We start from the raw sequence: 25,616 nt of genomic DNA, 5'->3' as shown, positions 1-25,616 counted from the left end.
TCTTTTCCATTTCTTCTTTTCCTCTTATTCTTGGGGAGGCCGGTTATTAAGGCAGTGGTAGAAAATGCCAAAAGGTAAGGAAGTTAAGAAGAAAAAACAAGGGGTGTGGAAGTTTACAAACTGAACATGATCCCAGACCAGAGTTAGTACGAGTTACAGTAACACTAGTAATAGTGACAGAAGCGGTAGCAGCAACAGCTGATGCTTACACAGCACCGGCCACAAGCCAGGCACGTCGACACTTCACATACACACTTAATTTCACTAGAGCCAATGAGGCAGGTACCATCACTATCTCTGTTTTGCACATGGGGAAACTGAGGCAGAGAGGGTAAGAAATTTGCTCAAGGGGCTGCGTTTTAAACCTGGGCCTACCCACTAGGCTGCCTGTTAACGGGTAACATGAACACTGTCTTAACTTTCATTACGGCACAAGCTCCCCCATCTCTGCATCAAAATGCCCTCAGAGATGGCCACCGCCTCCTCAGAGCTTTCCTTTCGCATGAGTTCAAGGCCTGCAGGATGGTCTCTAAGAGGTTGAACTGTCTGATATTTCCCAGTGTGCCTGTTTTCAAGTGGCTCGACCCAGGAAGCGGCCCCCAGTGGTTCAGCTATCTGCACACAGGGAACGGGGGGCTTCTCTTGCCACATCCTCACTCAGGTGCTGCTCAGAGAGATGGGCAGCTGAGTGTTCCTATCGTGCAACAAGAAAACCTTTAAAAACATCCAGTGTTCGTTTTACGCGCTTTAAATAATGTTCGGAAGCTTCAGGGCCCAAGAACTATTGCAGACAACGTTTCATATAACTAGGTGTTTCGTGTGTTCCAGGGAGAGATCTTATACCCTTCCTCACAACTTGTAAGTTTTTCAAGCTACCAATAAGTGGCTCTGCCTAGGTATTTGTTTCAACCAAATAGGAGAACCCTTGACTATTGGTTCTTCTTTCCTGTCTACTTTTGATCCATTTGACAGACGTGCAGATGACACCTGTAAAATGGAAGAGCAGAAAAGCATGTAGCCCAGTGTCGGATGAAGATGACAGCTTTTGGAGGCCAGGATGTTAAAGCAATAAAACACTCCTAAAAGTGGCTAATAGAGTGGTTACTACACCAGGAGGGCCCTCCTCAAACATGCAGATGTACACAAAATCTTCTTTGAAGATTTGTTGGCAAAAGAGACCTGAACTATAAACCAAAAATAAAATCAAGATACTCATCTTTGGAAAAATCCATCTTAATGAACATTTTCCCCTAGAATTGTTAATAATAAAAACATCAATCAGTTCAAAAATCTTTTAAAAAAAACATTAACCTTCCACTTTTTGAAAGGGAGAGGGCCAGACAGGGATCACCCAATCTAGAGATTGCGATCAGCTGGCTCCATTACTGGCCGCCTTAATTCTTAAAGGAAGTCCCAAGATCCCGGAGGAGTACGGTTTATGATGAGCAAACAGCTCTTACTTTTGCCTTGGACTAAAGCAGCACTTCCCAAAATGCAGTCCATTAGGACTGATTCTTCAGCCTGATCTTACAGCAATCATGGTAACAATATCACAACACTCATACCTCCGTTTAGGCACATAGTCTAATGCTTTATATTCATATTTAATTTTTAGAAACATTCAAATCATACTGATCTCTCATCGAAGTTAAGAGCAACAGTTTTTTGGAGAATCTTGGTCCTGGCTTTTTGTCCACCACAATTACTGGTAGTTTTTTCACAATATGCATGCTGAGGTCTCATAATCACCTCAGAGATTCTGATTTAGGATTGGCTGGTGTGTATGTGTGTGTCTGTAAACACACAGCCAGGAAACCCTACCTACCCTATGTACCCACATCCCCCAGAGACCAAAGGGGAAGAGGACTCTTTGCTTGTGGGTTCTTTGGCTCAAGAAAACGTCTTGGCAGCCAAGCTGCTGAAGAGGCTCTAGTTGAGTGGCCTTCCCTGACCCTTCCATCGTTCTTTTCTGCACACCCTTTAAGTACCTATCACTTCCTCCAGGGGGAAGTATTCCAAACCATGGGCAGGAAAAAGAGGATCCATTTTAGAGGGGTATTAAAGGGCTGCTTTAGAGTAGAGTAGGTAGTGATGGATGTCACCTAACACTGTGGACATCAGGCAGAGCAAATGCCATTAGGCTGAACTGTCTCCAGCAAAAGGGAAACTGGCTCCTTAGTGGTGAACAACAGATGAAAAACCTGGAAGACCACAAGTCTAATCTCAGGCCCTCCACTGACTTGCTTTTTGACCTTGGGCAGGTCTCTTCCTCTCTGCATCTCAGTTTCTTCATCTGCAAAAAGAAGTATACCACTGCAGTTCCTTACAAGGAAGAATTACACATTACTAAAAATGACTATGAAATAGACTTCAAACTGCATCAAAGGACTAGACTAAAATATTAATACACATATGCCATCTTCTTAGAGTAGGAATTTCATCAAGGAATACATGTCAATTAAAATGAGCCACACTAAAAAAAAAAAAAAGCACCAATTCTTCAAGTAAAGCCACCCTACTCCAGGTGACACAAAAAAGATGGTGTATTGCTTACATGAGAGGGGATGAGTCACACACTTCATGTTTTATTCTTGGCTGTTTATGAACCAGTGACCATAAGTTATTTCTTCTTTCTCTATTTCCTTTGAAAATCAAAATGGAAACTTTTGTAAAGCACGCTGCTATCTTCAAGTTAAAACCCCGAGGACGCCCAAGGCTTCACGTGGTCTGCCCCACCAGGAACCACAATTACCAAGCAGGCAGTCATCTCAGAGGCTTTAACTTGCATAATCTTCATTTGTTTTTCAGATTTAACACGCAAAGTGCTGTAACTCAGAAAGCACAACCATACAGTACAGTCCCTGCCAGGTGCCTCCAACCATCAAAGGCACGCCTCCTTTCTCAAATGCCACCTATCCTACCCCTTTTCTAATTCTACTCCTTGTCCCCCAGATGTCCAGTGTCCTGGGTTCCTTCTTTTTAAAGCCAAACAGACAAATAACATATAGAAAAAACTGCTTGGAAAGACATCAGCCACTTGCACAGCAGTGTGAATTCTGTGGTATTTGTATTTTAACAATTAGCCTCATACACACTTACTCTGGGAAGCTCATCATCTTATAATAAGTCTATGCTGGTAACTACCAATCTTTCTGATTGAGCCTTTGTATTTCTGGTCTTATCAAACTTGACATGTCTAAACTTATTTCTCTGAAAACCTATTCCTTTCTCCTAGGCTGACTCCAACACCCTGTTCCTTGGCCCCAAGCCCCTGCAAGGTCCATGGTAGGGCTTTTCCCATGTATCAAGCTGTTTCCCAGACTCGTTACTTGTCTTAATGAAATGCATCTAGTTCCTCTTCTGTTTTCCCCTGGCATGTGACTACCTCAAGGCTAACATGCCATTGCGGGCCTGGATCAGGGCAACCATCTCCTGTTGGGCCTTCCAGGCTATAAACGCTTGCCTTTGTAATGAGCTTCCTTAAAACAATCAGGACATTCTCATCAAGAGCAAGTTCCTCTGGTTTGCCTTCCCAACTCTTCATATTCCAGACGCATGTTATCTAAACAAACTTATTTCACTGGGCCCCTCCCCTCTGGAGGAAGACCCCTGGCTTCCCAAGTTGAGAATCACCTAGCTAGCCACAACTCTCTAAAGTACTTAACTATTCTGTAATTCAATAGAGAGCAGGACTGAAAGGAGAGGACGAAAAAGCTCACAATGAGAGGTAAAAGGTGGCCCAACATCACGAGGAGTCCAGAACTGATGGTTCGCTCTGTGACTTACACACATCTCTTGCCCTGGCTTTTGACCCTAGAGTTGAAACTAATGGCCAAGTACGTTGGGATCATCTGGGATTTCAACCATGTTATTTACATGCTTGATTTACTACAGAAAATCAGCAGCTGACCTTCCAAAATCCCATTGACTGACTTCTGCTCATCTTATAGGGAATTGTAATTAATTCATCATGAACTGCTAAGCAAGTCATGAATTTATAACGTGTTCAAAATAAAACCCAACCATAAAATTCCATTTCATTCATTCAACAAGTGTGTGTGTGTGTGTGTGTGTGTGTGTGTGTGTGTGTGGTATCTACTATATGTATAAAAAAATATATACAAACATACACGTAGCCAATTTTTAAAAGATTGAAACAGGGCAAATACAATTTCCAGATTTCCTTCAGCTACTTAATACTTTTAGGTTAGCTAATAGATCTTCACTTTTCTACTTGTTTATCAGCCCCTAAGAAGTTGCAATCTTAACGAATTTGAGTGTTTTTACTTTCTCCTGCTCAGTCTTGTGAACGCTAAGAAACAGTGAAACTCTATTCCCCAAAAGGAGGAGTCAGAAACCTACGTGCCTCATCAGATGGAGGGTTAGCACTGCATCTGACCAAGCAGTTACATATGAAAAAGACAAGGTAAGCCCCGGGCCCTAAAAGACGACGACATCCCCTTGAGGAGAATTTCAATAAGCCAATGCCCTCAGACAGGCAGGAGGACTTCGAAGAAGAAACGGCTTTGGGGTTAAAAATAACATTCTCCACAATAACTAATTTAACCCAGCTCCCGTGAGGAAAAGCCCATTTCTCGAGCTGTTCTGAGGGCATGTTCTGTGTGGCGGGTGGAAGCAGGCCACCACTAAGGCTTTCTGTGGTGCCAGGGCACAGAACCAGCTGGCCACACCACGTGCCATGCTATATTTGGTTTACTGAATGCTAACATGCTGCTAATGGAGTAATATATCCAGCCACCAATCTGCCAGACTATAAATTCATGAATGTATCCAGTTACTAAACTGAGAAGGTCTTCAGTGTGGATAAAATGTACAAGAAGTCTGAACTCATCAGATGTACGTATGTTCCTATGTTAGTCCATGGGGATCTTTTAAAGACAGAAGGAGGTCTCATGAAGAGGGTCATGCAGGCAAAACACAAAGCACCTCCCTCTTCCTCACACCTCTCAAAAAAAAAAAAGAGAGATAATTAGTGGGAATTAATACAAATTACTAGTTAGACGTTTGAGGGGTTTTTGCAATATGTCTGATATACTTAATCTTGCTAGTAGTAGCATTACAGTTTTAAAAAATTCCAACCTATAAACAGGTATTTCTGTTCTACGTGGGAAACAGCAATGTCAGAGATGTAAGGTATTAAAACCTGGAGGACTACTGGGTATATTGTGCTAAGTGCCCGACCAACAACCAGAGGCGTGGAGTTACAGAACATGGAACGGTGTACAGCATTCCACCAACATGGAAAACCATCTCCCATCCGTTGTCTAACTGCAGCTCCCCCCGTCCCAATGTATTTAAACTGTAGGGATCTCCAGAAGAAAATGAATGCTAATATTTGTGTCAGAGTGAAGAAAACAGGCTCTTGTTCATCAAAAACAATGTTGGTATGTTGGCATGTGAATCTCAGAACACTTCCCACCTTAGTTAGGTGTTCTTTAGAGGTCATCCGAGTTCAAACCTGGTATAACCCTGCTTACCTTAAAAGACTGCAAGCTAAAACATGGTAATAGGATTTGTTATTAACCTTCCAGAAATGAGGGCAGTTAATGTATAATTAGCTGGCTGGCTATTCTTACAGTCATACAAAAACTCATTATTAAAGTTTTTAATTACTAGACAATAATTTAGTTTGTCCTTAGCGTCAGAAAAGAACAACTTCATGCAATTACAAGATAAGTGGCTGTGCATGGGGGAAGAATTTACCTATACAAAGTGATTACACACACAAATGAAGAGAAAACAAATCCATATAATCACAACTGACCCCTAAAACCACAGCCCCAAAGGAAGTAGAACAGAGCTGTGGCTGTCTTTCATAGCCTGGCTCATGTCCTATGATCCACAAAGCCTGGGCCACTCCATGGTTCTAATGTTGACCACCAGTGAGTGTCAATGTGGTGTTTTTAAGGAATTTCCACTAAGTTGTTCAACCCCAAAAGACCCCGTTTTCCAGTGTATAGCTAATTAAACTTTTGGGCCTCGTACCAACCCCATAGCTGAATATCTCCAAGCAGATAATGTGGGTGGCTCATGGAGCTAAGTCCTGTTGAAGCCATCAAATCCAAAGCTCAGCATATTTCTTCTTTATCTACTACAGTTGACATTTCTACTTGAAAGAAACTGCTCTACCTGGCCTTTCTAGGAGACTCATAATAACATCCAGCTGTTCCAAAGGCAGGATCATGTTTGTGATTCCCGCATAGATGGATCAATACTGCTGCATTCTCAAGCCTGTTCAAACAGTAGTTGTTGGCCAATCAATCATCCATGCAGACAGATAGATACATCGCTTGTCTGTGTAACTACACTAAAACGTCTAGAAACACAGTAAACACTAATTCAACAAAATATTATTTTAAGATACAATTACCTTCAGCCAAAATTTGAATCGTTTGAAAAGATTCACTAGATGGAATAGTATTTCCAACATGGGGAAGCTTACATGCATTTAGCAATTCAATTCATGAGGCCACAGCATAGTACTGTTAAATAAATTTATGGTTTAAAATTTTTCCAAGTGCCTAGGAAAAGAAACTTGGTTTCTCTTGTTTAATTCTAATCTCAAAGTCTCTGAGGCATTCCTTTTGCTGTAGTCAACTTCATTTGTCTCTTATTGACTCTCCAGATGACCTAGGGGAAGTCATTTCCCAAATGTTGATTTTTCTCACCAAAATAAAAGGAGTGTCCAGTCCATTACTAGCAACCCTAAGAGTGAGACTAAAATTATAAACCGCCTGATTTTATAAGAAAATTGTCTTCCACCTTACATATCCACAATTTAATCCACACAGTAAGTAATTTACCAAGTCAGTTAAGAAATGAGTAAAATGGTAGTTGGAGAGAGAAACACAACTTGCAGGGGTTGAGTATGAGTGTCCCCAAAGGGTGGGAGGGAAATTCAAGCCATATTGCAGTGAAGGTGCCCAAACTTCCAGGAGTTTGGGCTGAAAAGACAACTATGGATAAAATGTATCTTGGAATAAAAATGAAAAGTGAAAAACAGAAGGGGAGCTAAAAAGCCACCTATGACTTAATGAACTTTCCTTCCATCAATCTTTAAAATTAGTTGTTTTTGGAAAGTGAGATCCAGATCCTCTTGGCTGCATTTTAACTTTTCCAGAGCTTTTATCACTGCTGTCTGGAAGAGCAGGAAGGGATGTGAAAAAAGATGCTATCATACAGGAAGCCAAAATGAATCAAATTTGTGATGGCATCTGCTACTTTCCTTTTAATGTCGTAAGAGTAACAATAGAAATTTCATACTCAATAGGTAACTTCATACTGATGACAAGCATCTTTAAAAATTAGCCAAATTACCCACTGTAATGAGCTCTCTTTCAAGGTTAAATAATATAAAATTAAAAATTACTGGGTGATTAAACTACAATTATACCAATTCTGAGCTTCTGAATGAATAAACTACATGTATACCTGGCAAAGAAAAACAAGATGAGAACAGAAGCAATGAGTCAAATGAGCTACCAGAAATCAATTTTCTTTTGGGTGGGGGGGGCTGGAATAGAGGACTAAATTTGCTACAAACATGAACATTGTTTATTATCAGGTTATGATAAGGATAAATCTGAAATTTCAACTGAAATTGCTGTTACATTATAAATATGTATTAATATATCCATTGCACAGCACATGCCCTGGGGCAAAGTTAATTGTAGGAAGTTTCACAAGTAATTCCCTGCTCTTTACCATATTATATAGTAGAGGTGCTGAAACAAGTTTTGGCTGCCAGGCTAAGCCTTCTGGGTTTCAGTTGAATATTTATGTTAATATGCCAACTTTCTTCTATTAGTTGTTTCATATTAAATTATTATTTTTTTGGTCCACTGAACTAAGATTCTCTCAAGAATCACAGTAAGAAATCTGAGTGATTCAGAATTCACCAGTTATAAACTAACTAACCCTCAGTGCCAGAGGCTTTAGTAGTTTGTAATAAAAATTCAGTTTAGATCTCAAGATAAGTCTAAAAGAAACAAGGTTAATTTGAACCAATCCTTTCTACCAGTACTTCTATACAAATTGCTGTTTACCTGCTCCTAGAACTTTCCAAGAAAGAAATTTTTAAATTTAAAGAAAATTCTAAAAGTTTCTTGATGAATAGTTTGGGTTTGAGCAAAATGTCAAAACAACTCTCCCAACCACAGTATACTTCTGACTATATTCTAAAAATGTTTCTCTGGTTTCCTGTACTTACCTGTAATGTTAGTGTGTCCATGCTCTTGTATCATAAAACACTTAAAAAGAACTCATATACATGTAATACAGAAATCAAAGTTCACTTTGACCAGCGAGGTTTAATTCGTTACTTACTAAGTGCTTTTCAAGGTAATATGAGAACATATTCTAGCATTTTACTGACATGATGAGACCTTAGTCATGTTGGCCTTCTGCTGTAAAGCCTGTTTTGAATCTCTTAAACCTGCTGGTGGGAGTGTAAAATGGTACAACCAAGATGGAAAATCGTTTGTCAGTTCCTCAAATGGTTAAACAGTTACCACAATTCTACCCAGCAATTCCGCTCCTAGGAAATACCCAAGAGAAATGAAAACATGTCTACATAAAAACTTGTGCACAAATATTTATAGGCATTATTTGTAATAGCCCAAAAGTGGAAACAACCCAAATGTCCATCATCTGACAAATGGATAAAAATGTGTGATCTGTATAATGGAATATTATTTGGCAATAAAAAGGAATGAAGTACTGATACATGCTACAACATGGATGAATCTTGAAAACATTGTATGAAGTGGAAAAAAGCCAGTGACAAAAGACCACATATTTTATAATTCTATTTATAAAGAATGTCCAGAACAGGCAAATCTGAGACAAAAAGTAGATTAATTGTTACCTAGGGTTAGGGGGATAAGGGTATGGTAGCTAAAGGGTATGGGGTTTCTTTTTGAGGTGATGGAAATGTGATAATGGTTGTACATAACTGTGCATATACTAAAACCTATCAAATTACACATATGTAAATTATAATTCAGTAAAGCTGTTGTTTTAAAAACAATCTGTTCTGAGATGTGAGATACTTGAGAATCTGCAAACGTCTTCTTCCACAAAGCTTTTCTGGTCAATAGTAAAAGAATTAGTTAAACTAATGTCCAATTTACTTTATTGTAATTGGAACCAGCTTGTAGTATTTTGTTATGTACATTTCTAAAATGTGAATGCAGTTTAAGAAAAGACATCATTACATCAGATATTCCAGGCAGCCTGCCATGAGACATTTTTACCCAAAAAAACAACAACAACAAAAAAACCATCTTAAAAGGGATCCATTTAACCAACCTTAGAGTATATGTTCCTTCTTGTTGCCTCATCTCCTTATAAGATGCCATTTCCCTAAGCCTCTCATGCTAAATAGTACTGGGCATGATTAATTCACTCATTTTTTCAACAAATATTTGAACCCTTTTTATACACCAGACACTGCGTTAGACACTTGTGTGCATGTGTGCATGTGTGTGTGTGTGTGTGTGCATGCGCACATGTACTGTGTTTGTGTGTACACGCACACACACGACAAAATCCCTGCTCTTGTGGAGCTTACAATCTAATAGGGCAAGATAAACAATAAACAAATACTGGTTTTAAAAACAGGTTTTTAAAACAGGGTGCTGGGCTATGGGAGGGGTATTACGGTATTTTAGATCGGGGTCGGCAAACTTTTGAGACGGAACGTACCCAAAGAGCGGCATGTGGCTCGTAAGCTGCAGTTTGCCGACCCCTGTTTTAGATGGAGTGGGCTAGGAAAGGAGGCTTCTCTAAGAAGTAATGTTTGAGGTGAGAAAAGAAGGTACCAGCCACACACAGATTAGGGAAGATAAGTCCAGGCAGAGGAAATAATTCTTGAATAGCAGAATCAGGAGGAGGACAAAAAACAGGACTGACACTGTGCTGCTGGTGACCAGCCTTCCTTGGTGATTCTCATACACCGCCCTAGTACAGGGATGTCTGGCAAGGTGGCTCGCAGACTGTGGCTGGAATAAGATGTCTTACGTACCTTAAACCATTAAAAGGTCTCACAACTCTTCAGCAGGAGGCCATCTCTGGTGAACCCTAACCTAAGGGGATCTTTCCCCGCCTCTTCTTGTACCTCGCCACAACTGTCCGTCTGCACCACTCATTGTTTCATACACACTGGTGTGAGGCACTGGGTTATAGGAATGCCGGGACTTAAAGACAAATCAGACGTGCACCTCCACCAGCTCTTAAGGCACAGTAAATGTAGGCATAATGACAAACACAAGATAGAAAGTAAATGCAGGCCACAAAAAGAGCCATAAAATATACGAGTGGCCAGAGATTACTTCCAGCTGGGGCCTCAGGGGAAGCTTCGTGGGGTGGGGGCATGACAGCAGGGAGAGTCTGCGATGTGTAAGGATGTGGACATGTGTGGGAATAAGCAGCTTAACTGGTTGTATTCCTAATTACCTTTAATATATTATAAAATAGTTTTAGCTCCCCAACCAAGTTACAAGCTCAGGGAGAGAGGCTCTGATACTCCTTATATCTCTCAGTGATATTTAGCAGAGTATTTTGCAGAGTTAGGCAATTCATTGTTGATTCACTGTAAGAGATGTCAACTTCAGCACTAAAGGTAAAGCTAAGTTATTCTTTGCTTCACAGTGAGGTTTAGGCCTTTGAAACAGATGATCCCTCAAACCTTTTAATACAGCATGTCATTTCTAGGGACATTCCTAAGAGCTTTCCTCAAAATAGAAGGTATTATAGATAAATATGCATACAATGCAGTTCTGAACACATGCACGCACACACACACACACACACACACACACACAAATGTTTGCATATGTATTTGTATGTCTGTATATGTATATCACTATACCTTCATTTTAGAATCTTACAAGATTATTCTCAACTTCTGCTAAACCAAAGTTTGAATTTAGGAGAAATTTTTTTTTTCATTCATCCAACTTTCCCATCCAGGCCTTCAAAATCCCTTCCCATTCCCAACAAAACATCTTAAATCAGAGAAGAAAAGCCAAGTGACATTTTTTTAAGGCAGTGTCTCAACATCTCTAAAAAATATTCCATGGCCAAACTCACCATAGAGAGCTGTCCAAGTTTGATTAATTACATCTAGACACACAGTTCCTGACCTGAAACAGATGGAAAGAATGGCAATTTTTAAAAAATTAGAAAGTTAGTTGCATGTATCTGGCAACTAATTTTATTTATCAAGAAAAATACTTTTAATAGACTTAAAAGTATTAATAGATTTCCTCCAATTGGGGAAAGTATGGTGAGGAACAGAATATATACAAAGTCTTAAGTGTCTCCTTACAGGCTGAAAGAGAAAAGCAGTAACGATACAATGGAGAAAGCAGACAACACAACACCTTCACCAGGTGATGAGACTAAACACTGGTCACCAGGGGCAGAGAGGCCTGCGTGCCTCTGACAGGACACCCTGAAGACATAATCTCACTGTGTGATTTTCTGGCCTTAAGTGCACACTCTGAATCTAATGGTAAGGAAATATCAGACAAACCCAAACTGAGAGGCAGTCTTATTATAAAATAACTGGTCTATATTCTTTAATAATGTCAACTTTATAAAAAGCTAAGGAACTGTTCCAGACTAAAGTAGTTTAATGAAACATGACAACTAAATGCAATAATACACGAGCCTGGACTGCATCTTTTATTGAATGGAAAAATGTGTTAAAAGGTGTATTGCTAGAATATGGCAGTAGATTACAAAGTACTGTGTCACAATAGCATTCAATTCCTGAATCTGACTACTCAGTTGCCGTTACATAAGAGAACATCCTGTTGTTAGGATGACTGATACGTGGATGTATCAAAGGACAACGGGGCATAATGTATGTACACAACCTACTCCACAGGGTTCAGAACACCCCAAATGGCCATGGTGTGTATGTGCAGGAAACATCAAAATTCAGTGCATGACAAGGGAAAAAATGGAGAATAATCATGTACTCTAAACAGCACCGAAAGTAACAAACAAAACAGCAGGCACCCGGTATTACATTTAAAAATATCGCTAAATAAAAAATTAGAAGGAAAGAAAAGGATAATTAAGATTCAATAACCAAAATGAGACTATAGACATTCATGTTTGCTTTACTCTCACAAATTGAGAAATACTTTACGGGCTGAAAACAGTAAAGCTGCATACCAAAAACAGAATTCTGAATTCTGTCTATAAAAAGGGAACGGATATCCTAGCCAGATATCAAGGGAAGTGAAGGACCCATTTATGACAAAGGAAAATCTAAGCAGTCCAATATAGAATTCCAACTACATGGTTTAGAATATCATGTCCCCGGGATTCTACAGTGTAAGTGACCATTCATACAGTCCTCTGCTGATCAAATCCAAAAAGATCATTGAGGCTTTTGTATAATGAAGAGAGAGAAGAACTCAAATCAAGAGCAGTTGCTGCTAAGATTTAAACATTTTTAAAGTTACTTACGCTTCATCAATGTTGGGATGGAAAATTTTATTCATGAATCCTGTAAAAAGAGATGTTAATTAGCAGCAAAAAGTAGCCAGAGAACAATGTGTTTTAAAGTATTTCTGTATCAGAAACAGTTTCAGTATTGGAAAAAGGTGATGATACCCATAAGTCACTGTTTTCAATCTTAGATCTTAGGTTACTGATAAGACTATATGCTGACAGTGTCAATTACTTAAAATACATATTAGAGTTCTATTTTTAAAAAATGAGCAAACGTTGAGAGCAATGCAACTTCTTACACAAAATAATCATGAAAAGAAATTTTCTGAACTATGAAGATACTCGCCATGAAAATTTATAGTAATAAATGGTTTATGACTAGTGCCATGATAATATTAAGAGAGCTACTCTGACTTCCCTCCCAAAAGCTGTCTTGTTCAATCTCTAAATTTGCAGGTTCTGCATTTGAACTTCTCCTTCTGAAGCTCAGTTACTGGTATCACTCTGCTACGCTGAGTGCGGAACGTGAATGAAGCTGTTGAAACGCTAAGGGAGCACCGCTTTCAAACCATGAAGGATTTCATAAGAATGGTGATGAAAATGTTTCCTTTAACTTCAGTCTACTCATTCCAGGAAACGGAGTTTTGATTAAAATTGAGGCAATCAAGCAATGAGGCAAGGAGTTAAAAAAAAAAAAAAAAACCAAACAAAAACTCTGCAGGATGGCTCTATCAGAGATTCAAGTTTTCTGATTTATTCCTAGAAAAACAAGTATAGACTTTAACAAATATATTGATAACTCCAAGGATAAATTAATTTATTTTCTAACTTAAAACTGGTGATTCAGTTTGTGTGCATGCAAATGACAATATTCTAAAGCTGAGATCCACTGTCAAAGCTGTCATTTTGTCCTTATCACCTCATTTCTTTTTCAGACTTCCTTATTCCACCCCATACTTTCAGTAAATTGAAGTTCCTTACTGAAGTGACCATCACTATAGCCCACCCCACCCTCTCTCCAAGCCCGACTTCACATTTCCTTCATTCAAAATATATGCCTCCGTGGTCAGGCATTGTGCTTGGTTAGGGTACAAAATGAATGAGACAGCACACTCTTCTCGAGGATGTCACTGCATCAGTGGGAAAAGAGACACGAAGAGGTGACTGCAATGTGCTCCAAGAGTTGACACAGTCAGGGAGAGTACAGGGAAGAGGAAGGTGTCAGAAAGATGCAGAGAACTGGCATCAGAGGAGGGCCCTCACGGATGAGTTGTGACAGAGGGCATCTCAGAAAAATCTAGCAAACTTCTCTAGATTTAGAAAAGGGGGAATAAGAATATGAAATCCCAGGTATGCCAGTCCTCGCCTGCTCTAGCTTCTCCAAGTAATTAAATATGTGTCTAATTTTTATTTTTTGATCCTTTGTGTTGCAATAGCTTAATGTTTTATCTACTACTAGTAAGAGAGCCCATGCAATGTTTAAATTACTTTGACGCAAAAAGAAAAGCTTGTGTCCAATTACAATTTCATATTAATTTTTCATTACGGGAATGGAAGGTGTTTTAAAGTCTAGATTTAATATGTATGTGTTTATGAAGAGATTATACCAATGGAAGCCAATGGAAATGCTCACGTCTTAATGTTAACAGAAAAAGCAGGATAAAAATCTCTATGACCCTAGAAAAACACTAATACAGATGTTCGAGAAGACCCATGAGGATATTCGCTGAAGCATTATTTATAAAAGCCAATAACCAAATCCAATCCTATCAAAAAGGACTGGAGAAACAGTAGTGCATCCACATACTGGGAGTACTACACAGCCAAGGTAATGAACTAGACCCGTTAAGTATCAACTTGGATAGATTCAAAGCTGAGGGGGAAAAAAGGCTGCATCATGATACCATTAGAGGAACTAAAGCAAAGCAACACTATACATTCTCTACTGTAACAAGTATGGAAACTGGACTGGACCAACATACCAAACTTACAAAAGGAATTATTTCAGTGAGAATGCAGGGCCAGTGGTGGGAACGGGAAACAGAATGGGGAATGGTAATTGAAGATGAATAACATTATATGCCTTTAAAAAGACAATGTGCTTGTATATTATTTGCTCCATTTTTTAAGTAAGTATGTACAGATAGGAAACTGGAAGCAAATATGTTCAGCTGTTAACGTGCTTGATTCTTCACAGTGGAAATATTTCCTCCATTATACTTTTCAAATCACATAACCCCCAGCGCCATTAACAGGACCACAGCAATGTAAGAAGGCTAGAAGGAAACAAACATGTATCAATGGTATTCAACTTGAAGAGAACTCCCCGCTATTTCTACTCTTCTGACTTGCCAAAATTTCTACAAAGCATAATTTTAATAGTTGAAAAAAAACTTTCAAATAAAAAATTAAAACCAGCAAACATTCTAAAGTAGACCTAATTGTATATTGGTTATCTAGTGCTGAACCCTTGTAAGGAAAAGGGTAGCTAAAATCAATTATTTTATTTGAGCTCTCAAATCTTAAACACTTATTTAAATAATACAAATTCATTACAAAAAAGCCAGAAGATCCTCAGGCTATAAAGCACCTGGTCCTCAAGTTTAGTTGCATTTAGGAATATACTGTGATTCTAACAGCCAAGAAACCTTCTGGTGAGCGGGAGATGTTAATGCCACTGTATATGGTTTAATTCGGGAGACTTGTTCTATTGTGGGTAAAGGATTTTGCTTGAAGCTACAATTAAGAACTTAAAATTTGTTCTTGATACTTTAAAATCCTGCTACAATTCTCTTAAGTAACGCTGAGCGCTAAGTAACACTGCCATGTATGGCAGAGGTTCCCAATGCTGGCTGCAGGTGAGCCATTATTTGGAGAGGTCTTGAAAAACAGAAGTGCTGTTAGAAAGTAGCCAAGTGTTGGAGAAAAACACCAGAGAGAAGGCGACTGGGCGTAGGAATGCTGGGGTGGGGGCAGCAATTTTAAACAGGATGGTCGGGGTCCTTACGGAGCAGGAGACTTAGTCTGAAGGCAGAGAGGGAGGACACCACGCCAACCGCCAAGTGCAGAGCACGCCTGGAGTTTGCTTGATGTGTCTGAAGACCAGCAGAGAGACCAGGGGACTGACGCTGAGTGAATAAGAATATGGAACAGAAGACTCGGACTGAGGTCAGAGAGGCGATGAGCATTTGCGGCCCTTTTAGAGACGCTGGCTTCACTCTGAGTGAGGCGGGAAACCTGCTGGGCAAAGAATGATGGGAAATGGCAAATCTCAAGCAAAATGGAATAAGCTGCCTCTCCTACAGTAAGAATGAGGCTTCAACAACTTATGTCATGGGGAACCTCAAAGGTATGAGTCAGGAAAATAGCTACGATGAGAGATTTACATGTTTATCAAAACTGTCTCTGAAAGGTTATGGTGCCTCCCTCCTGGGGATCACATTTGGAAGCAATGCAGTTTCCACAGTTTTCAATTAAATCTAGATTTGGGCTTGGTTGAGTTCAGAGTACATAACAGAGAGGGCCAAAGAGGACTTAGGAAACATGTTCTTTAGTAATAAATGGGTTGGAGCCCAGTCCCCAGTGCCCGTGCTAAGTTAAAACAATATCTGAGCTCTGAGACAGAGGGCAGAATCAGACTGGAAGAGAAAAGTCCTAACAGGGGACTTAGGGCTGGTCTCAGCTCTGCTGTTAACTGTGTGCTCGGGCAGGTCACTTCACCTCTGTGTGCCTGTTTCTCCACCTGCAAAGAGAAATAGCTGGACTATATAATCTCCAAAATCTCCAGTCTTATTCAGTTTGGATAGGGCCTATCAGTTCTAAAAATCTCAGATTTAGTAACAATGGCCAATGCTCTGAGAACAGGAGATTTAAAGGAAAGGGCCCAAAGGTTAAGTCCTTAAAGGAAATTTATTCTGTAAGGCACGTTTTTTAGGTACAGAAATATTCTGGAGAACAGACAAAGCTTCCAACATGCTAAAATACCACCGAGAGACACAAAATCCGCTATTTATTCCAAAGTAGGCAGAAACGGTTTATAACCTTGCCTCTGAGGAGCAAGCACAGCTAGGCCAATTCTAACAAAAATCCATTTCCAGACTACAATGCTCTCTTCCTATACCAGGCTTTTCCAACTGTTAGAAAAATACCCAAAGCAAATAAATGGAAATGAGCGTATAGATGGCCTGTACGTTTGTTCTTGGACAAGCTGTGCGTAGCATTTCTGGCAAAGCCATTTACATTCTGGATAACGATGGCAACAATGGAACTTCTGGAAGAGGAGGGGAGGAGGCTGAGAAAGAACAGGCTAGGAATTCAGAGAAGGGACGTTCTCAGGGCCGGGGATGTTTGCCCTGGCATGTTCTCCTTCCTTTTGGCAATGCTAACACCACACTAATGAATATGTCTGCAACAAGAGAACTTTCCCAATGCTTGTTTCCATTCAACCAGGAACTATTTTGAAGATATTTTAAAAGAACATATTTTGAAAACTGCTTTCATGGAGACATGGTAAATGGAAGCAGCAAGTCATTTTTAATCTACGTGATTTAAGATTTTATGTACTGCCAGACATTTTCTAATGATACAGTTTGCTGCTTTGACCCGATAAAATTCAGAACTCCTTTGTTTAAATCTTTTGGACAATTATTCTCTGGCATGGCTCAAGCACTTGTAAAAAAAAGGGGGGGGGCAATCAAAATGAATGTTTAGCTCACCACCTCTGACCTCTTATCTTTTAGCAAAAGGGAATCAGGTGATTTATAATTCTGGAGGAAGAACCCACATCATGCTTGGTTGATGCAAAACTACGTATCTTCAAAAATAAAAGCACAGATTATTAAAGAAGAAAAATACACCACGCTTTTGGCTTGTTCCACTCTAATACTCAACTGTCTAGAATAACAAATCTTGACCGATAGGCTAATAGGCAGAGAAAGTAAATAACATCGTGCCGAGTCAAGCTGAAAACTGGTTTTTATTTCGGCCCATTTATGTGTCCAATCCCAGGAGGGGATCCATACAAAGTTGTACACACTTTTGAGTAATTTCTGATATTGGGGTCAATAAGTAATTAAGAGGCAAACATTCACTGTTTTCCACCTTTGCTCCCTTTATTTGTGAGGATATTTTTTAAAATCAAATTTGTGTGTAGGATGAAATACCTAGGGCCAGTCACCTATCCAGAAATTTCATTTAGAATAATCTTCAAAAAATGAGGTGAAACAAGTGGCTCATGAAACAAGGCAAACCCACCCTACGGTAAACAGGTGAGAAAGCGCCACAGGCATAGAGTAGTAGCTCTGGCCCAGGGACAGAAGGAGCCTGGACTGCAGATAGTTGAGGCGGCTCTGGCTGGTGCAATTTAATTATAAACCTATGAATTCCTATGAGAAAACAGTTAAGTGAATACATTACATTATTCTGATATTCCATCTTCAGGACAAATGCCCACATATTAGACCCATTCAGAATCAAACTGATTAATTCTATTTTTTTTAAAGTAGGTGTAATTATTTAAAATATATGTATGAAAGATTGCATCTTATCTCCCCTAGCAGTACCTCAGACTATACATTTTTGAAGGGCAATAACTTGGATCTCCATTCCTAGCATGCAAGAGGTGATTCAGAGTTGGGGTGTTCCAGATAAAAAAGGGGTGGGGACACTGCCAGCTTTGTGCATGAGCGCACACTTGGACAGGTTTTCATCTTACCTCAGACAGCCAGGCCCAGCCCGTGGCAGCCTGCACCCGGGGAGAAGTCTCTTCAGAGAGCTGAGCCTTTCCTACTCGGGAGAGATGGACCGGGGCCGGTCTCTTCTTGGGTGAGGCACCAAGCAAGGAGCTCACTGTCAATGCCCTGTGTCAGGGGAACTTCTGAACTGATCCTGTGTGTGTTCAGGAGATCTAAACTCAACAAGGGGTCCTCTTTTCTGTTTCTTCCTTTCTCTCTGATAATATGGAGTCTGAGGAATGGGCTGGATGGATAAGAAAAGTTCATTTATAACTAAGAAAAGGTGAAGTGTTATCCTTCCACAGCATAACCCTTCTACCAACCTAGCAGATTACCAAAACCTGCAGCCTGATGCCGACTCGCCTGCAGTTTCCCTTTTGGAAGGCTGTAATCTCTGTCCTGTTTCCACAGTTTACCTTTCACTCTCCTGGTCATTCATATAACCACACTGTCTCAGTCAGGCAGTTTTCAGTTTCATGGTCAGAGGTAGTATAGAACACACTGGACTTGAAATTGTGAGACCCAATTTCAAGTCTGTCATATTAAACCAAGTCATGGTGAAAAAGTCAGGCTCCAGTCTGACTGCTTAAGTTCCACTCTGTGGGCCTTGGGCAAGTTAGTTCCTCAATCTCTGCCCTTCTGTTTCCTTAATCACAAAGCTAGGTTAGATAATGGTACCTACACATCACACGGCTGGCATGAAGGTTGAATGAATTAATGTATGTATAGCATTTGACCAGTAACTGGCACACAGTGAGCACTCAATGTGACTATTGGCTTAATGAGCCCAATCAAGCAATGCCATCTCACTTTCCTTATTGTAAAAATGAAAATATCTAGCCCTACGGATCCATCTCTTAATCCGTTAGGGACTGTCAAGAGCATTAGAGAACACTTTGATTATGGGATATTAGGCTTCCTATCCTGCCCATCACACTGGAAACGGAAAATACAGTTACTCTAATGTTGATTGAAATCACCGTTCTGACTGCATTTGGTTCACTGGAAGCCAGAAGGCAGACGGCAGCTAGTGAGTAGTGACGTATCTCTTCCACCTTCCCGAGTCTTTTTACCACCCCTAAAACGAGGCGACTGGATGATACCTCCGCAGGCCCTTCCAGCAACATGGTTCCTCCCACCAACACCAGAATATGAACAAAAGCTTGTGTGAACATGCTTTTCAACGGGAACTAAGACCTTACTCTTGTTTTTAAAAGAATTTCACTTTAACTAAAGAAAAAGGAAGCCAAGAAAGAATACATGTTTTTATTAGGATACCAATCCTAAAGGGGAAGGAATGGATTTCATGCCCAAAAGATGTCAGAATGAATACCCAGCTCAAAAGCTCGCGGTCACCTGCTATAGTTAAAGTGGGAGCTACCTAAGCAGCAAGTTAGATGGAACTTTTCTATAGCATATGGAAAGAGTATATAGTAATGAATTGCCAAGGGGAGAATTAAAACTGACATAAGCCAGCTTGAAGAAGGAAAGGGACCCTCTTCTGATAGAAGCAAGCATGTAGAAAGGCAAGGCTACCCTTAAAAGTGGCCTGGGGGACAGGGAGGGAAAGCTAACTGCTACTTTAACTCTGGCTAATGGCGAGATGAAGCTGAATGAACTGAGACATTACAGACCGCTAACAGCAGGTTCTTCCTTAATAGGGCCACTGGCTTCTTCTGTCACTGAGAACTTCAGCACCTGGCCCCCAAGTCTCTCCCCCTGCCCCAACTCCTGTCATTTTTAATGACATTATCACCTATAGAGACCACACTCCTGACACCCTGGCTTCTCAGTCAGTTCCTTAACTTCTCAGTGACCATTCATCTATTCCGTCTCATTCACACTCCCAGGACATACTTTGTCATCTCTACTAACAGCTTCTGCTGCAAAACCAATTTCAGACATCCCCACTCCCAACAATCTCCCATCCTTGTCAAAGAGCTTCCCATGCCATGAACTATTCTTTCACCTATGAACTCTAATCCACTGACCCTCCCTTTTTCTTCCTACCTACCAGCCCCCCATCTTCACCCCTCTCCGTATTTAAGAGTTATGAGCCATCACCATCATCACTCTAGCAATCCTCTGAAAATCCCTGGCCCCCTCCCCTCCAAAATGCCCATTTACAATTAGAGGGAACCAATTATTCACATTCTCTGTACTTGCACTGAGGGTACCACTAAGTAGGCATTTTCATTCATTCATTCATTCACTCACTCACTCAATACACTTGACCCTCAAACAACACGGGTTTGAACTGCACACATCCATTTATGTGCAGAGTTTTTCAGTTGACCCTCACAGTTCAAACCCACATTGTTCAAGCATCAACTCCTTGGGTGGGAACATATGGATGCAGAAGGCCGACTTTAGTTATACACGGATTTCCAACAGCGCAGGAGTCAGAACCCCTAACCCCTGTGTTGTTTAAGGGTCAACTGTATTCTTCCACAGAATGGGCATTTTATCAGGCCCTGAGGTGGGGAGGAGGGTTGTTAGTGAAACAGACGCAGGGACTGCCTTCACGGAGTTTATATCTTCTACGCTGGCAGGAAGGAGAGACATAAACAAATGTGACCAACTTTTAAAAGTATGCTGGATAACCTTTTGTGGATTCAACATCACCTGTAACCCCCCCCACCCCCTTTCTCTGGTAGCTTGCTCCTCCTCCGTTATCCAGTGACTTGTACATTTTATCATTATTCTGCGAATCTCCTATTCCCTTTGTTCCTCTTCATTTCATTTGACTTAATACCTCTGCCCATCTGCTTTGAGAAAATGGAATCCAACTATTAGGATCCCTCATCTTCCCCAACAAAAGCCTCCCTACACACATGCTTCTTTCTCCTGCCTCTACAGCTCACTCAGATATTCATGGTTTTCTCCAACACCAGTCCTCCATTTGTGTTCTGATCTCTCTGCTTCCTATCATCTCAAAGGTATCGCTCCTCCAATCCTCCTCCTCTTTTCTAGATGACTCCCTACAATGAGCATGCAAACATCCTTCAGAATCACCCATTCAAGAAATAAAAACTAAAACCTTCCTTATATCTTCCTTTAGGTACCACCCACATTGGTATGATGTCTTAATATAGCCCATTTCTTCAAAGCAGTGGGTACACTGGAGTTTCTCAATCTTGGCCTCTGATCCAAAACCCTGACCCAAACCACTAGTATCTACTCTTTGCCCACAATGGTACAGCGATCATTAAAACCTGCTTGAAACCTTTCAATGACTCTTCCATTTCATTAAAAATAAAAGTCAGCCCTTTAACCTGGCCTACAAAGCCCTATGAGACGTCATCCTGCCTACCACTTGGACCTTCTCTCGTACCTCACTCTTCACCCGGCTGCCTTCCCAGCCGTATTTTTTCTTCCTTGAGCATGCTAAGTGCCTACTGCCTCACAATTTCTTTGGCCTGGAATGCTTTCATCCCTCATCTTGGATAATCAGGGCTGACTTTTTTTTTCTCCTTTTCATTTAAACCTCAGCTTGAATTTCCTTTGTCAGAGAGGCCTTTCCTTAACACCTAATCTAAGGTAGCTATTGAATCAATTCTGTCACATCCATTCTCTGCATAAAGCTATCAGACATTTTAAATTTTGCTTTATCTTCTCCTCCCAAAGAATATAAGGGTCAAGAGAGCAATTTGTTCACTTCTGTATCTCTAGAACCTCGAATAACGCCCTGCACACAGTTGGTACCCATACATTTGTGGAACTGATTAGAAGAAATTATGTAACATGTATCCATTTTCTGAGAAATCAGGTTCTGCCTCAGCTGCCACACATCATCTTTTAAAAATCCATTCTGAAAAACTTCATTTTCAGAACACCAGTAAAAGAGAGTTTTTAACAATTGCTTACATTCTCATAACCATTATCTAAAATTTTTTTTTTCCCCACGAAACGTCCCTACTAGAAATTTGTTTCTCTCCACTGGAATGCAAAAGATATAGATCGCTACGCAGTAGCAATTATTTAACTGTTTGAGACAAGAACTAAATTCAAACCCAAGTTCATGAAAATAGAGAAGTATACAGGTGATCTTAGAATTTTGCTTCCTTAGTCTAAGAATTCATTCCATTTGTGGAAATAGTGGTCCGAGGAGGCCTTTGTTGAGTGACTAACCTCAAACCTCTCATGAATGACATGCTCCTCTCTACTCCAAATCCGGGTCCACCCCTGACTAAATACTCCTCACTCAGGTTACTCACACTAGTTTCTGAGGGAGTACAATGTTCTCTTCTAGGAAGACACAAAGTAAAATGGTAAATATTTTAAGCTCTGTAGTTAGCTTAGTCATACCATGTTATAAAACTCCATTCCAAAAATATTGAGAGGTAATTTCTGGCCATAGCGAAATAAAAAATGTGAAATACCAGGAGAGTCTGCAATTCTGACAATGAAAAAGGTTAAGCACTTCCCTTAATCGCTGGCACAAGTAAAAAGATGGTGCAATGATTATGAGACTATCTTTTAAATAAGAAACTATGGAAGGCTGGGAGATTTAGAAGGAACTCAGACGGGTTATCCAGTCTAGTGTCCCTTGGAACAGGACAGACGACCTACCCCATCCTATTCAGATGATAATCGGACCTAATCATACAGGCCTTTAGTGTAGTGCAATACAGCACTCTATTGTTACTGCCCACGACTCTTTCAGTTTCTCTCCATTTACTCAAATGGGTTTGGCTGGCTCTTGCTCTGAGCTCTCGCAGAGTGAGCGGGGTTCTTTCCTGGCCAGTCTATCAACATTCAGCAAACCATTAGGCAGTCCCTCCAGAATCAACCATTCCTCTTCCACGCTCAGCTGTGGTATCATCCAAGCGCAACCCAGACACACAGTGCACACAGCTTGCTCCCAGGAGAGGACCCTCTCACTGTTAATATAGACACACACACACCGGCAGTATTTCAAATGTTAGTCTGTAGACTTGTTAGATGGATCTTACAACAGTTTTCTATTTTAAAAGAAAAGTGTAATAAGGGACAGAGCTCCCAGGCTGGTCTTAAGGTTATTTACAAGAGATTCTAAAATATTCTACAGTTCTATCTGAAATGAGTAGAATGCAATTCTATGAATATACTAGCCAGTAATCACTTAAAAATAAGATTAAGTGACTTCTTAATTTTCTCTTAAATGCTAGTATTTAAAGTTAAGTATGGCCTGATAAAGATTACTATAGATCCTGAAGGGGACTTCAAGGTACATTCAAGACCACTAGAGACAGAAAACCTTAAATCTATATTTTATGCCTGTATTTTATTAGAAGACACAATTATTTCCCTTGGCTTAGCTTTATTAAATTATTACTGTTGTTGGGCCAGCCGAGTGGCTCAGTTGGTTAAGAGCTCACTCAAGAGTGTGAGCTCTGAGCAACAGCGGTTCGAGTCCCGGCCTGAGCTGAGCTGCCAACAGGTGGCAGGTGGCTCAGCTAAAAAAAAAAAAAAAAGTATTACTGTTGTTATTAGCTATGAATGAGAGGACTTTTTTGTTTCATGTGAAGATAAAAATGGAGTGAGGGGGGATCAAAAATGGAAGAGTCAGGCTGAAAAGAGAAGTAGATAAGAATTGCTTGAGGCAACAGCCCCAGAAGGGAAATGAGGTGAAGCAAGAAAAGGAGTCAAAGAACCGTCATGTATAAAGATAGTACCCAAGACAGAGCAAACTCAACTCGAAGCAGAAAGACAAAGGAAAGAGAACAGCATGTGCACTTACACGCATGCATAAGGAACAATGAGAGGAAAAAAGAAAGGAGGCTGGTGGGAAATGTGGGGGCCAGCAGGCCCTCAGCAAGCTACCAGGTAGGAACTCTGGCCAAGGATAGCTTGATGGTTTTCTAGAACAAAAGACAGGAAAAGTGCAGACTCCTACAAGGAAGTAAACAGAACATTCAAAAGACATGCAATTGCCATATGTTTAAAAATATTTACCTTTATAATAAAAGGGAACTTATTGTAGAATATTTGGAAATTATGAATTATCTTTAATCCCCTTAGCCAAAGATAAGTATATTCAATATTTTGGCATTCATACTTGGAATTTGCTTGAAAAAAAACAGTTACACTATATAAAGTTATACATTTTTCTGTGTGTTCCTTTAAAAATTGGTGATAAAACTTGAGTAAAGGCTGTAAAATATTTTGTTCATTAAGATGTATCATAATTTAAATACAACCAACAGGGCCATTTAGGTTGCTTCCAACTTTTAAGTTTTAAAAATAACACTGCAATTTACGTACTCTGTACATTAATCTTAGTGCACATATCTGATGATTTCCTTACGATAATTTAATTTTTAAGTAAAATCATTCAAAAGATATAAAACCTTTAACGAACAATAGATACTGCTAGGTTGGCTACATCATAATACCTTTGCCAACAATGTCTAACCTGCCAATTTGATAAGTCATATATTCTCATTTTTTAATCTTCATTCTTTGGATTAGTCATAAAGCCATTTTGTAGCCTATGCTTATTGGTTATTTATTTTTATAAATAATTGCTCTGTATTACCCTCTTTATATATGTATGATCACTCATCTTTATTTCACCCCCACAGCAAGTATGTGTTTTCTTTTGTGAAAGCTTTCTCTTAATAGGTGAGCACATGTATAAGGGCTGAAAACTGAATCTGGAGAAGTATGGAATACGGCAGTCGCTGTAGCAACTGTTTTGCATAGAACAAAATCTTCAGGGACTGAAAATTACTTGGGGGTTGAAAAAGTATTTCTAAAGTCCTAATGTGCACTTTTGCATATCTAAAGCTTTGTAAAGGCTATATTCTCAACTCACGAAACACAATCTTCCTTGTAAAAGCCTATCTCCTCCATACCCTCTCTCCCTCAACTGAGGCACCTTTCCTAAAAAACAATTACAATGACACACTGTGACTAAAGCATATGCAGTATTTTTTACTTAGGTTGATCTTCTCTTCTAACTAGTGAAAGCCTTAACCAGCCTTCCTAATTATCCACTACAATGCCACATATCATATCAAACATGCAGAGTTCATTTAATTCTCAGATCTTGTTTTCTAGAAGAGTAAACAGTTCAGATGCGTATCATGCTCATGGTTAAAGGGAACTAGGACCAGAACCATTCTTTCCTGATAACCAGCCCACTGACCAATCACACTCTCCTAACTACACAGTGGTTAACACCCAGCAGCACTGCTAAACGTTCTGGGAATGTTTCTGAGTGAGAAAGATAAAAGTCTGAACTTTCAAACAAATCAGAACTTAAAGATTCAAATGATTTATTTCATAGCAGTCGCTCTCAAAACTGAAAATATTTCAATGATGTTAAACTGACTAAAGGAGTTTCATAATTTCTCTTTGAAAGCGTTCATACAGCCAGTTTACAAATCATAATCCTTAAACTTAAGTCAA

At 39.9% G+C, this 25,616-nt stretch overlaps 1 protein-coding gene across 2 annotated transcripts in view; it reads right to left on the bottom strand.

Annotated features, from left to right (window-relative positions):
• Window positions 1-25,616, bottom strand: part of UBE2H (ubiquitin conjugating enzyme E2 H) — a 98,878-nt gene that overhangs the window by 9,075 nt on the left and 64,187 nt on the right. The window contains exons 4-5 of one of the 2 annotated variants that reach the window (XM_019646116.1): window positions 12,505-12,544; window positions 11,113-11,165 (exon numbers count right to left, since the gene is read on the bottom strand). The exons of the other annotated variant lie outside the window; for it this stretch is intronic. Coding sequence (XP_019501661.1) covers window positions 11,113-11,165; window positions 12,505-12,544 — 93 coding nt within the window. The remainder of the gene's footprint in view (window positions 1-11,112; window positions 11,166-12,504; window positions 12,545-25,616) is intronic. 2 annotated transcript variants of the gene reach the window in all.

The sequence above is a fragment of the Hipposideros armiger genome, unplaced genomic scaffold (assembly GCF_001890085.2).
Source record: "Hipposideros armiger isolate ML-2016 unplaced genomic scaffold, ASM189008v1 scaffold_97, whole genome shotgun sequence".
Lineage (NCBI taxonomy): Eukaryota > Metazoa > Chordata > Mammalia > Chiroptera > Hipposideridae > Hipposideros > Hipposideros armiger.
Note: the sequence above shows the minus strand (reverse complement) of the source record. Positions and strands in the feature narration are given on the sequence as shown.